The sequence below is a fragment of the Pseudopipra pipra genome, chromosome 3 (genome assembly GCF_036250125.1).
Source record: "Pseudopipra pipra isolate bDixPip1 chromosome 3, bDixPip1.hap1, whole genome shotgun sequence".
Taxonomy (NCBI): domain Eukaryota; kingdom Metazoa; phylum Chordata; class Aves; order Passeriformes; family Pipridae; genus Pseudopipra; species Pseudopipra pipra.
Genome location: NC_087551.1, coordinates 10,409,817 through 10,423,075, shown reverse-complemented (window position 1 = coordinate 10,423,075; position 13,259 = coordinate 10,409,817). Strand labels below are relative to the sequence as shown.

The following is a 13,259-nucleotide window of genomic DNA, read 5'->3' as shown; positions in this document are numbered from 1 at the left end:
TAATCCTGCAGTAGAAGCAGCCTGCTGGATTAACTAATCGGAAGCAGGTGTTAGATACCGATTTTAACCTTTGCCAGCGCTGGGAGGGACAGGAAAGAGCCTCAGCAGCGAAGAAAGGGCTGCGCCTGGAAAAGTAAACTCTTCTTGTAACTCTCGAGCTAAAGTAAACGCGGGCAAGGGAGGGCAGAAAGCGAGTGCCGAGAACAACACCCCACTCACGCTCCCTGAGAGGTCTCTCGAGGCAAAGCAAACCTTCAGCTGCCTCCGCCCGGCGCTTGTGCGGGAACGGCTCCGCACCGGGGCAGGCGGAGCGGAATGACCCCGGGGCAGCCGCCCGCCCTGCCACCACGGACAGCGCCAGAGGGGAGCCCGGTCCGGGAGGTAGCGGGGGGAAGAACCGGGAGAAGGGCGGGAAAGCGGCGGGTAAAAGGATTTTTCCCGGTACCGGATTTTCAACTCCTCCGCCGCGGGTGTGCCCGCCTGCCGTAAAGCGCGCCGCCCCGAGGAGGCGGAGAGGGGCTGACGTAAAGCGCCGCAAAAGAAGGCCGCGCGTGCCCGCCGCGGCTCAGCGGCACACGCGCCGCGCGCGGCGCGGATGGCGCGAGGCCGCGCGCTCCCTCGGGCGGCGCCGGGGCGCGCGTAGGGCCCGCGGGGCAGCGCCTCTCGCTCCCGCACCTCCCTCCCGCACCGCCTCCCTCCCGCGCCATGCTGGCCGCCGCCTGGCTGGGCAGGGGCCCCTCCTGGGCGCTCCTCCGCGGCGCGGGCCGGAGGCGGCCGCCGGCGGCGGGGGGTGCGTGCGCCTTCCGCCTCCCGGCGTGCGCGGGGCCCCCGCGGCGGCCCCCGCGGCTGCTGCGCGCGCCCGCGGCCGCCGCCTGGCGCCTCCTCAGCGGCGGGGCCGCCCCGCCGGGGCCACCGCCCGAGCGGAGGGTGGCGGGGCCGTACGCGGAGCTGGTGCGTGACCGGGACGGGGGGGGCGCGGGGGCACCGGGGCCGGGGGTCGTTTACTCGCCCGCGTCCGTGCGCGGAGCTGCCCCAGGGGGTGCGATTGTTCTCGCAGTAACGCAGCGAGAGCCCCGATCTCCTCCCCGCCCCGCGGGACACAGGTGTCAGACTAGCGGCCAAACTTCTGGGGGGGCTTGGGTCTGTCCTGGCGGAGCGTTCTCCTGTTAATGTTTGGCAGGTAGAGGCTGTGTCCCTGTGCCTTGCGCAAGCAGCTCCCGGGAACTTTCCAGGCTTTCTCTCCAGTTCTGCTCAGAGCGTTTGTAGTGATTGATTCTGTTACGTGCCAGACTGGGGGGTCTGCCTGCCTGCCTGCGTGCCCTGAAGTTTCTGAGCCAAACTGGGGTTTGCCTTCCCGCCTTGAAGTTTATGTGCCAAGTTGGAGTGTTTGCCTTCCTGCCCTGAAAGTTCTTTGCTTTCTTGCTCTGCAGTATGAAAACCCCTGGACCATCCCGAATATCCTGTCCATGGCACGGATGGGTCTGGCGCCGGTTTTGGGCTATTTGATTGTTGAGGAGAATTTCGATGTTGCACTCGGTGTCTTTGTTCTGGCTGGTGTGACTGATCTGGTACGTTCGCCTCGGTTTGGAAGTGCTTTGGGGGCAATCAGGGCTTATGGTGATCCCACTGGAACTTAGACTCCAATGTGGAATGGAAAGAGATAAAATACATGGGGTTTTATATTTGTTGTTCTTTAGGAATGCTATATATGTCCTTTGTGACAGCGCAGAGGGAAGTTGCAGGTGTCCAAAGGGGACTTAATGCTGGTGGAGCAAAGGGGAGATGTCAGGGTTCCCTGACCAGCTCCAGGTGGGCATTGTCCAGTCAGAGCATCTGGGGGTCGGTTACTATGTGCAAGTGTACCTGGTGCATCCATCATAACAATAATTTTGTGAATTTTATAATACCAGTTACACACACACACACACACACACACACACCCCTGTTTGTGGTTTGGGGTTTTTTGTTTGGTTGGTTTTGGGGTTTTTGTGTTTGTTTGGTTTGGTTTGGTTGTTTCTTTTTCTAATGAGAACTGAGTATGTTGAGAGGCTTCCAGTACCTAGAATGCAGTGAGGGAAAGAAAGCATGATGCAAATGTCAGCTAACAGGTACCATATTTCATCATAGTTAAACTAGTTGTTTTATGTGACGCCGTTCATTAAATACCTCTCTAACAGTAGCATGTATAAGCTGGTTTTGTTCTTGGTTTTCTAACAGAGAGATGTTAAATTTTGTTTTTCCCAGTTGGATGGATTTATTGCGCGAAACTGGGCGAATCAGAAGTCAGCACTGGGAAGTGCTCTTGATCCTCTGGCTGATAAAATTCTCATCAGTGTGCTCTACGTAAGCCTAACTTGTGCAAATCTAATCCCAGGTGAGAAAATACCGATTGCATGTACTACGTAAGGTAAAGATAATTTTATGTGTTGTAATATTTCTATTAAATATTTAACATCCCCCTAACAGACCCCACAGACCCCACATAAAGCATATGGTGGCCCCATATAAAAGCAACTGCCATTTTCAAATGCACTTTCTTTAAAGCAACAATAGTTAGTAGCTATGTTAAAGTTTTTTTTTTAAATAGACTGGATCGTTTTAAGACTTAAACCCCTTCAGAAGTCGCGTTAAAAATCTTCAGGCGTGCATAAAACCTGTTCAGAAGAATTTGAGAGTGGTTATTTTTTTCTCTCTTCATATTGTATGCCCCTTTGCTTGTGTTTTGTTTTTAATCATGGACATGGTTTTTCACTAGATCCTGTTGGCTTGATTTTTCAGTTTCACTTACTTCCATGATTATCCTGCGGGATGTAGCTCTGATTGCTGCTGTTTTTTACGTGCGATACAAAACTCTCTCTCCACCGGTAAGGGCCTTAAACGAAACCGTTTGAACATGTAATCATAATAAAAAGTAAATTAATAAGCCTTTAACAGAGTTGTGACCAAGAGATTTTCATCTTGAGAACTGATGGTTGCTCAGAACTTGGGTGTATACCCTAAGACATAATGCTTGTTCTTCTGTCAGATAGATTTCCAAGCAGAACAGAGTTTCATAAAATATGTTTCACTAAGATGAGTCAGAGCCACTGATAATTTTTTTTTTTCTGTTCATGATGTGTAATAAATCATATAAAAGAGCAGTGTAATTCTCTAGTGCTACAGTTAACTTTTCTGTATCATGTGAACAGGGGTATCAAATTGAATGTACTAGGACTGCATTTTTTTCCTCTTCTCTCCCCCAACAGAGAACACTCAGTAGGTACTTTAACCCCTGTTATGCTACTGCCCAGTTAAAACCAACATTCATTAGCAAGGTAAGAGTAGTAACTCGTTACAAAAGATAACTCCTCAGTACTTGGGGTGTTGTGTAGTTTGGAGGGAGGGGACAGTTTACTACTACTGCTGAGTACAATTTCAAAATTGGGCACGTCTTAATTGGGTCACAATTCCCATTTTGCTTTTTTTCAGACGAATACAGTGGTTCAGCTAATTTTGGTGGCAGCTTCTTTAGCAGCTCCTGTTTTCAATTATGTGGACAGCATATATCTGCAGACGTTATGGTAACTTAGCTTTCTTTGGTGTTTTCCAGATGATTTAATGGGCTTCTAAAGAAACTGGTAATTGAGATCATTCTAATTGTGGGGAACACAAAAAAACTGTGCCCAGATGATGTAATATGCCTGAATTTTTACACCTTTATTCTTAAATGATGCCGGAGATAGATATTTATTGGCACTTAATTTACTATGCAAGTAAAAAGTAGTCAAATGAAACTAGTTAAGATCTGGGAATAATAGCTTAGAAACAAGTCTTCAGGTGTACAGAGGCAAAGCATAAATTCAGATCAATAAAAAAGAAAGGAATGGAAAGAAAGGCTGTATGGATTCTTCTCTTATTCATGCCCTAAGTATTCTTGAAAAAGCAACCTTGATATCAGTAAAAATAGAGGTGAAGTGTATTCTTATTTTTGCTTTACTCTGTACCTGCTATCTTGAAATCCAGGTTTCTGAAGCCTCTTGGAAAAGCACATGAAGAAATGGTGGTTCCTGCTAGATTGTAGGAAGGAGGGGGAGAGATTGAATGAAAACAGGCATACAGGAGTGTCCCTCCTTAGTTAGTGCTGTTCCTTTCACTACTGTCCTTGGAGATCAGAACTGACCTGAGTCTGAGTTGTAGCTGACTGCAGGTGTTACAAGTGCAGTTATTTTTCCTGAGCAGTTAAGTAAGAGCTCAGAACAAAGAGGCTGAACAGCAGATACCAGAATTACTTAGTTAAAGTAGTGAAAAATCCAGTGTTGCTTGTCTTCTAGGAAAAAAAAACAAACACCAAACCAAATAAACCAAAACCACAAACCCAAAACAAAAAGCATTTAAGGAACTAGGAACCTTGATCTTAACAGTCAGTGTGGTTTTTCATTCTGTTGGAAAAACAAATCTAGGGTTGTATCTGTGAAAGATGCTTACCTTGCTGCTTGTCTGGGACTCTGGGAGAGTTACCATGTTGTGAATAATGGAGAAATGCTGTGTGTAATTTGCCAGAGTCCTCTGTAAAAACTTTCAAAAATGCCCTGTCTGAGTTCTGGCCCAGGGAGGGTTAACAGTGGCAGGACTGTAGCAGTGACTCACACCTCAGTGGGTGGCATCAGCCTTTTACACAGAGGAGCACTGATAATTTAGGAATATGTATGGTTGTCAACCAGCATCTGGGAAGGAAACAAAACAGGCTGAAGCAGACACTCATGCTTTAGCTTTGGAACTTGGTAAAATGGTAAGTTCAAGTCTTGTGTGGTTTAAACACTTGCCTTACAGTCTACCAAGGAATAGTTTCTCACATCAGTCAGTTTTCATGCTGGTAAAAGATATGTAGGCTGCAAATGCTGAATGTTTTGTCTTCCCTTCTCTAAAATAAATGCTAATATGGTAAAAAATTGTCTTAGTATGCAGTTACACTGAAGCATGCAGCTTAGTGCTGGATGGCAGATCCTTTGTTTATCTAATACCCCACTTAGCACTGAATTTCAGCATAGAAACTGTAAACTGTGGAGCTATGTAGTGAAAATAGGGAAGACACTAAAAAGAAAAAAAAATAACAATTATTGCATTGTTCATAGACTTACATGACTTACAGGAACTGTTTTCCCCCAAAGGTGCATCACAGCTTTCACAACGGTTACATCTGCCTACAGCTACTACCACTATGGCAGGAAAACAGTCCAGGTGATAAACAACAAATGAAGTTTTTATGGAAGCACAGGGACTTACCAGCATGGGGTGCTGTGCCTCCAAAGATGGTTGTATTGCAGCTGAGTTTCGGATCGAGCACTCTTGTCTGCTTTAAACCATGGCATCACAATGAAATGGAATTTGAACATGTACTGTGTATATATGTAGAGAGAGACTTTTCAATGTATTTTTAATTTCTTTAAAAATGGGGTTGTTTACAAAAATAAATAACATTCTTAAAAACACAGATCACTTGTTGCTGCCATGTGAATAATTCTGAATAATTTTGTACTGTTGTACAAAAGTTAAAATACACACTTTGCACCAGTTTTTTTTTGTGCTGTCTTCATGCAAGGCACTGAGCAAGCTGAGATCTGAGAAGAAAAAGCAATTACAAGAACAAATTTGTCTTTGTGCCTCATCCTGAGTCAGTAAACCAGCATTGCTCTCATTAGGACCTAATGACATACCTCAGCTTGCAGCAGAGGAAAGCACATCATCGAGGAACAGTATCTTCAGAAATTTAAACCAGAGAGAAATCTTACTTCATGTTCCATGGTGATATGGATAAGCCATGAAGAGTTCCTGCCCTGCTCTCTTTTCTTTTTAAATATGAGCAATGGTGAACTGTGCTCAGAGGAGAGTTTAGGTCTCAGAAGGCTCAGCGGGGCAGTGAGGAGTCTGTACCCAAAAGGAATTACATTTTTCATACTATATATTCATTTCTAGTGATTGAAAGAAGCCCCTGTATCTCCAGATTCTTTAAAGCTCCTAAAGATGTTCTTTAATGTAAATAGCACTGGCAAAAGAGGACATTTTAAATACTGTTCAAATGAGACAGCGAAAGAAACCTTTAGATGCAAGTACTGTTAATTCTTGCTGTTCTTCCAGCTTCAGGAGATGCATTGTGATCCCCATCAGGCAAGGAAAACTTTCTCTACTTAAAAAACACCACAGAAGAAAGAACCAGACAGAAGAGATCATGGTGATCGTAAACTCATGGTGCAACATGATTTTTTCTCGTGTGTCATAAGAAGGAGTGCAACTGTGAAGGGCTTAAATCATTGAAATCAGGAGGTAAATGATACCGCTGTAGTATTGGCAGAAGAAAATTTGCTGTAGACATCTCTTGAGAGCACACAGTCTCTTTTGTGATAGCACATGTTTGTATATACAAAGCATTTTAATATTTTTTTATATTTAAACTTAAAAAGCGGTGTACAGAGAAAACACTTGATCTTTATTAGTACCTTTGTCTTAAATGTTAGTACCTCTGTCCCCATGTTCTGTGGTCAACACCGCATCGTACAGTGAAGGGATAGAGGGGAAGTTTCCTTAAAATAGAGGAGTATTTAGTAAAATGGAGCACTTTTTTCTTGAAGAAACAGTTCGAAAAGCAGAAATTTATTGTTCCTAGTCGGGTCAAATGCTGTTTGGTTCTAATTAATGTAATGGGGGTTTGGTTGAGGGGGTGGTTCCTTTCACCTATCGCATGGAATTGCCCGGGGCTGGTCCGCGAGGGTACCAAGTTAAATGTACCAAGTTAAATGTACCAAGTTAAATGTACCAAGTTAAATGTACAATGGCTCGGTGGTTAAATAAAATTCGTTTGGATGCTCCAGCCGCTGGCGTGTCTGGTGGTCCACGGTTACAATCCGCTTCCCGGGGGCGTGATCCATCCCCTGGGGGAGCTGGGCGTGGGCGCGGCGCGGCGGGGGCTGTCCCCGCGCGGCCGCCGTACCCGGGCGGGCCCGCCCCCCCCTGCCCGCAATGGCGGCACCGGAGCCGCCGCCGCCGGAGGGCTCCCGGCCCCTCAGCGCCCTCCTGGGCGGCATCGCCCAGGCCGCCTTCCACGGCAACGCCGCTGTCACCGACGAGCTGCTGCGCGGGCAGCTCTACCCCGAGGCGCCGCCGGAGGAGTTCCGCGCCCTGCGCGCCAAGATGGGCGGCCTCCTCCAGGTACCGGCGCTGAGGCGGAGAAGGGGCCGCGCTCTAGGGGGACCCGCTCCCTCGGCCTCCGGGTGTCCTCGGTGGGGCTCTGGGGGCAGCCGGAGCCGCGGGTGCTGCCTCTGTGGGGACACCGGCCGCCCTCAGCGCGGGGCCGAGCCTGGCCAGCCCCACCCAGCCTAACCCAGGCCTGCCCAGCCCAGCCCTGCCCAGCCGGGACTCTCCGGCCGCTCCTCAGGAGCTGTGGAGGGGTAACGGCGACACTCGGGTTCTACAGCCTTGGAAATAAGTACCCTCAGGTTTCTAAGGAGAACTGCGGATTTCTTACAAGTAAACTGTGTTTTGGCGGAAGCAAGCCGTTTTACACAGACAACAGATTTTGGTTTATGTGTAAGAGAGGAGAAGATGTTCTTCTCCCTTAATGGATCTTATTTTGAGCTCCGTTCGGCGAGAAGAGAGTAGTGTGGTGTAGTGTAGTTCCCGGCGGCTCGATGTGGCTCAGGGAGCCTCTAGGTGCTAAATCCTTGGGTGGCCACTGCCACCTTGTGGGTGAATCCGTGGCTCTTTGGCCTCTTTGGATTTATAAACTCGGTCGGTAGTTTTAAATGTAATTGACAGATTGGGAATTTGATGAGGATGTTGGCACTGGTTTTCTGCTTTTATGGAGGTTCCGTGGTTCATTTAATTATTAGGTTCATATGATGCCCTGAAAACCCTCTAATGAAAGCTGAAAAATAAAAATTGATTCTTGTAGGACTGGAGACTGGTTTTGTCTGTGGGCTTGTTTCGTTCCCTCCTCTCAAGTGCAAATCTTATTCAAGCACTGTTGAGATGTCATACTCCGGACATAATATTAATTCAGAAGACACAGGTGATTAAAGTTTTGTGGATATTTACCCATTGTTGTAAAATAGGCATGTAGCTTAATAGGATAACTGTGTGTTGGGGAGAGGGTATCACGTTCCCTGTGTGCTGCTTCAGAAGCAAAACTGGTGGCAGTTGTGTTCCTCGAGGTCACTCACACCTTGCAACGTAAATTAGCATCTGACTGTTACCAAGTGTGTCTCATGGTCTTCATGGCCAGCACTCCTCTCATCTCCTTATGGATGAAATCCCCGGGAAATAACTGAAATCTGCAGTTCAGCTTTAAAGATGAAATTTTGTGCTAAGCAATACACAGACTACTTTGTACAACTTCATGTCAAGGGTGCATGGATTTTGGGGGGGCTTATTCCTAGCAGGTAACTTGAAGTAACACCCAAGTCATGTGTATACTTTTAGCACCTCTGTTCTAGAGCATCCTAAAAAAACCAATCTTTTGACCTTCTGGTCATTTTGAAGGCACCTCAATTAGATGGGATGGATAATGCCTCATGCATGTCTCTTGAGGTTTTTTTTTTCTGACATCCATCTTCTTGACAGTCAGAAGCAGAGAGGTTCATTGCCCTTGTGACTTAATTGCTGTAGTAGTTCATGTCTTCTAATTAGCAAACACAGATCTGTACCATGAATCAACTACTTGCTTTTACTAGAGCTGAGCATAAATAAGGCAAAGGACTTTCCTGTTCCCTTCTGCATTCCACCTATGCAAAGCGTGGCACCTGTGAGAAGTATGGAGATGAATAAGTGACACTAAAGTGTCAATAAGCATTTAAATGTGGGGGGTTTTTCCCCTGGATTATGTATAGAATAGTCCTGGTTTTATATTTATACAATATGTCATTATGATCTACTTTTTGCAGATGTTTCCTTTGGTGTCCATAGAGCTGCTGAATGAGTGTGAATCATCTGAGCTCTTTCTAAAACGCAAGATTTATCTTGTAGTGAAATCATGGTTTTTATTCAATTTACTTTTTTTTTTTTTTTTTAGTCTTATTTCTTGTGTGGAATATCTTGGAAGGTAGAATAAAGCCCTAGGAAGGCTGGCCCTGGAGAACTGTATGACTTCATTGTTGTTCTGTCAGTCGTTTTATTACCCTCTGCCTTCATCCCTCCCAGCCTCCTGTCCTGTAAGGCTGCGAAACATTGAGAAACTGGGGGAGATCAGCTTTTGCAAATTCTCACCCCCAGCTTTTTTTGGTTTTTCAAATGTTACTTCATCCTGATTGAAACACTAAATTTGTCTCCTTCTTACATAAGTTTAATTTACAGTATTAGTCCACTGGTAACGGTTACTTTACATGTGGAGTAATCCCACTGTTTTCCTTTTGGTGGCAGTAAGTTATTGCATTTGTTGAACGGGATCATTTGCTGCTGGGTTGAAAGTGTCCCTAGTTCACTCTTCTGCTTCAGAATGAACTGTACATAGGCTAAATAATAATAAAAATTTCAGCGTGAGGACTATAAATATTTTAATATATTTGATTTATAATTTATTCCCCCACAAATACCGAGGATTTTACCATCTGTAATAAATATCTTGGTATGTGAATGGTAAAATATGAATCAGATTACATAAATAATATGTGGGAACCAAGAGCCTGATATCCAACATATAAGATGCACCTGAGCTCTGTGTATGCACTTCCTAACATTCACTTGCTCTCTTCCCTCGATGGTTTTCATTAGGAATCGTGCTGGTAGTTCTGTCAGATTACTGTTTAATTCCACTGGTTTTCAGCCAGTCTGGGTTACTGGGCCCTGCTGTGCCGTGGCACACACAGTGTATGTAAATCCCATCTTGAAGCTATTTCTGGTGATTGCTTCTCTTCATACCATCAGAGAAAAGCTGTTGAATAAGAAACCTTTTGATCAAAATCTTATCTAAAGGCTTGTGGAAGAAAAATTAGTGCGACTAGTGGATAAAATCTCTCGGTGTGTAAAATGCTCTGGAGTTGCCTGAGCAACTTGTGGGTGCCTTGGAAGCTGCCGTGTGCTCTTACCATGTGTTGTCCCTAAAAATTGTCCCTTTCCTGCTAGGGACTGTGGTCCTTTCCCTATGAAGTTGCTGTTGTGACCTCGAGAGGAGTTCCCAAAGCGTTGCTACCCCTGTTTGAGAAGGAAGGGACTATTTGATCTTCATAAAAGGGATCTGCCCTTACGTGAAAAGTCAGAGCAGAAGAACAGTTGTAAGGTTCACTCGGTTGTGGGGGATATAAAGGCCTTTGCATCTTCTTCAGCAGGATTTCTGCTAACTGAAACATTTCTGCCAAGAATTTCTGAAGCAATTTCTGCCAGGAGCTCGGGAGCACTTTGCAGTTGTCCAGGCTTCTGCAAGGCTGAGAGACAGAACAGCTTCAGTCTGAAGACTGAGATAAAAGTAATTTTGGAAGAGTTAATAGGAGAGGCTGCTTGATTTCTTCCATTTAGAGTTGCAGTTGTGCCTGTGCCTACTAACTAGAGAGAGAACTCGGTGAGCATACTTGTTCTTCTTGATTCAGGTAAAAGAAAACAAGTTGCTGGTACAGCAGTGCCAACTGTGTCCATATGAGCTGCTTTCTACCCAAATGTGTCCTATGTAAGTGTTATACTTTTCACTCTAGCAAATGACTGTGCTTACTATGAATAATTCTATTTGTTACTGGGCTGGGTGAAAATGTATTAATAACTTTGCACAAAATTTTGGGAGGGAGGGAGTGTCTACTGTGTCATAATTGGACATATGTAAGAAAATTATTATCTGAATTGATGTTTGCTTGGAACAACTACATAAAAATCCTAGCCTATTTTTTTAATTTAGTGAAACACCACTATTATGTAGCTCACTAATCTGAACACAGCTCAGTTGCCAGCTCTGCAGTGTCTAGTGTTGAAGCATACATTTTCATTTTTATATTTTCATATAAACCATAAACCCACAGTTATTTCTTCTTTTTTTTTTTTTAATTTCTTTTCCCGTTTTCAGCATTGTCTCAGGAGGGTAGAAAATATAATGTTTACCTGAATGTAATGTTTACTTCATCACTACTGTATTGCAGTGATGAAAATGTGCATGTGTACTATCCCAAAGCATTCTTCCTAGTACTTTCAATATGAGTTATTTTAGATTTTAGGTTTGTGTATTTATGGTCAGTTCACATAAGGACTGGGACAGCTGGCAGTTAGCATAAAGTGGAGAGAGAAGACACTTGAAAACAATGAACTGGAGAGGAAGGTTGGATGCAGAAAATGATTGAAGATCATTGCCAGGAGCTGTAAGATCAGTGCTTCACTGCCCAGAGCAGCAATTTATTGCTTGAGTGTGTCAGCTAGAAAGAGCAATGTACCTGCATCTTTATGGATTTGTTAATACTCCTCTTCCTGTGATTTCTCGAGTTGCAAAAGTCAGGGTTTGTGTCGTTAAAGCCTTTTGCAATTGCAGTGCAGTTTTCATTGCTCCTGTAATTACTGAGGAGATGTGTGGAAGGTGGTGTTACTGTGGGACGTGGGGGTGGTGGTGTTCTGCACCCAAGCAGATCTGTATGAATTGGAGTGTTGTTTTAAACAACAGGGTGTGAACAAGAGTCTGTACATTACAAATCTCACAATCTTCCTGCTGCCCTGCAACTACAAGTGCAATCCTGAAGGGAGGCAGAAATAGAAGGGATCCCACCTTCGTAATGTCGTTCATTTGACAAGTAGTATTTTCTGTAACTCAAATATGGACAGAAAGGCTCATTTCATTTGAGATTGTAAAGAGGTGGTATGCTGTAACTGTGTCACTTCAGTGAAAGTGGATCACCTTGAGTTTAATGGTTTACTTGACCTTTTGTGGTGCATTTTTTTTAAACATTCTTACCTACAGAAAAGCAGTAAATTAAAAAGTTGGCAGATCTGCATCACTGATGTGTAATAAGTGTGGTAAACTCTGTATTGCCCAAACTAGAAGGAAGTGTCTCTCTCTCTCTCTCTCTCTCTCTCTCTCTCTCTCTCTCTCTCTCTCTCTCTCTCTCTCTCTCTCTGTTTTTCCTCAATTACAGTGTTGATTATATGTCTGTAAGTAGAGATGTAGTTGCTTTGTTCCAGCTGTGGAGGTGGGGGCTGCTCCATCTATGTCTAGAGTAGACAGATCAGTACTAGCTCTTCATGTTTGTAATGTCTCTTCGTTACCTTTGAGTTTTAAAATGCCCCTGCTGCATTTGAAATCTGATAATTGCCAGTTAATAGACTTCCAGAACAGTGTGCTGCTGAGAAGTTGGAATTCCCTGGAGGTGGCAATGCTTCCTGTCCTGTTGATTTCCACTTTCCCATCCAAATGCGTGGTTTAGTTTGTTGCGTTTGCAGAACTTCTGCAAGTAAATAGCATTTTCATCATTAGTGACACCAGCAAGCTTTGGATGTACTCCTCATTTCTCAAAAACCCCAAACCCTACAGGTATGACTAGCATAAGTTACACATATGTGTGTCTGTGATTAGCACGTGCTCTGTATATATGTGTGTGCAGGCACAGAAAGGCAAGTGCATTAATTATACTGAAATTCATTAGTCCAGTCTGATCCCTGCAGTGTTTCTCTTGACCTTAATAAGAGTCTGCTCTGATTGAAGAATAGGGAGTCGGATCTTGCCTTTGAAGACCATTGCTCCAAATTAAATGCTTCTACTATACCTAATTAGTATTCATCAAACACATGCTGTATGGAATATATTTGAAAAGGGAGAAAGACTCCCCTAGGCTTCACATGTGGTTTCATACCTTTATTTCAGTAACACTAATGCTCCCTTCCCTATTTCCTAAAGTGTGTGGAAAATGCTTAAGAGGGTAATGAAGTTCATTGCCATCATCTCAGCACTGGTGAGTTTCTGGACCAGTATAAGTTGTCTTTCCTCTTTTATGAAAAGAGGAGAACTTGAGTCGTCTTATCTTCAGTTTGATGGCTGAAGACTAAAAGGAAAAGCTGTACACTGAAATTATATTCTTTTTTACATGATACTTTAAAAATGGTGTCTCTTACAACTGGTGTGAAGGAAGGTTAATTCTTGCTTGCTCCAGGAGCCAACTGATGTTGGCAATGAAGTAAAAATACTAATTTCAACCTTGTTGGTCTCGTGAGGGGCTGCCACACAGCTGAGCAGATAATAGACTTCTTTCTTTCTTCAGATACACATATCTTTTTTCATTGCAGATAAGGATTAATCTTATTAGGAAAAAAGACTAGTCAATGGATCCTTT

General features: G+C 44.4%; 2 protein-coding genes across 2 annotated transcripts in view; both read left to right on the top strand.

Moving 5' to 3' along the window:
- The first annotated feature begins 588 nt into the window (after positions 1 to 588).
- Positions 589 to 5,470, top strand: CRLS1 (cardiolipin synthase 1). The gene is made up of 7 exons (XM_064647717.1): positions 589 to 951; positions 1,431 to 1,568; positions 2,245 to 2,374; positions 2,779 to 2,864; positions 3,246 to 3,314; positions 3,469 to 3,560; positions 5,148 to 5,470. The coding sequence occupies exons 1-7, from the start codon at positions 706 to 708 to the stop codon at positions 5,233 to 5,235; spliced, it is 849 nt and encodes a 282-aa protein (XP_064503787.1). The 5' UTR covers positions 589 to 705; the 3' UTR covers positions 5,236 to 5,470.
- A 1,490-nt stretch (positions 5,471 to 6,960) lies between these two features.
- The window catches only part of COMMD1 (copper metabolism domain containing 1), a 67,901-nt gene continuing 61,602 nt past the window's right edge, over positions 6,961 to 13,259 (top strand). The window contains exon 1 of the mRNA XM_064647719.1: positions 6,961 to 7,182. Within this exon, the coding sequence (XP_064503789.1) occupies positions 6,994 to 7,182 (189 nt within the window). The 5' untranslated portion in view covers positions 6,961 to 6,993. The remainder of the gene's footprint in view (positions 7,183 to 13,259) is intronic.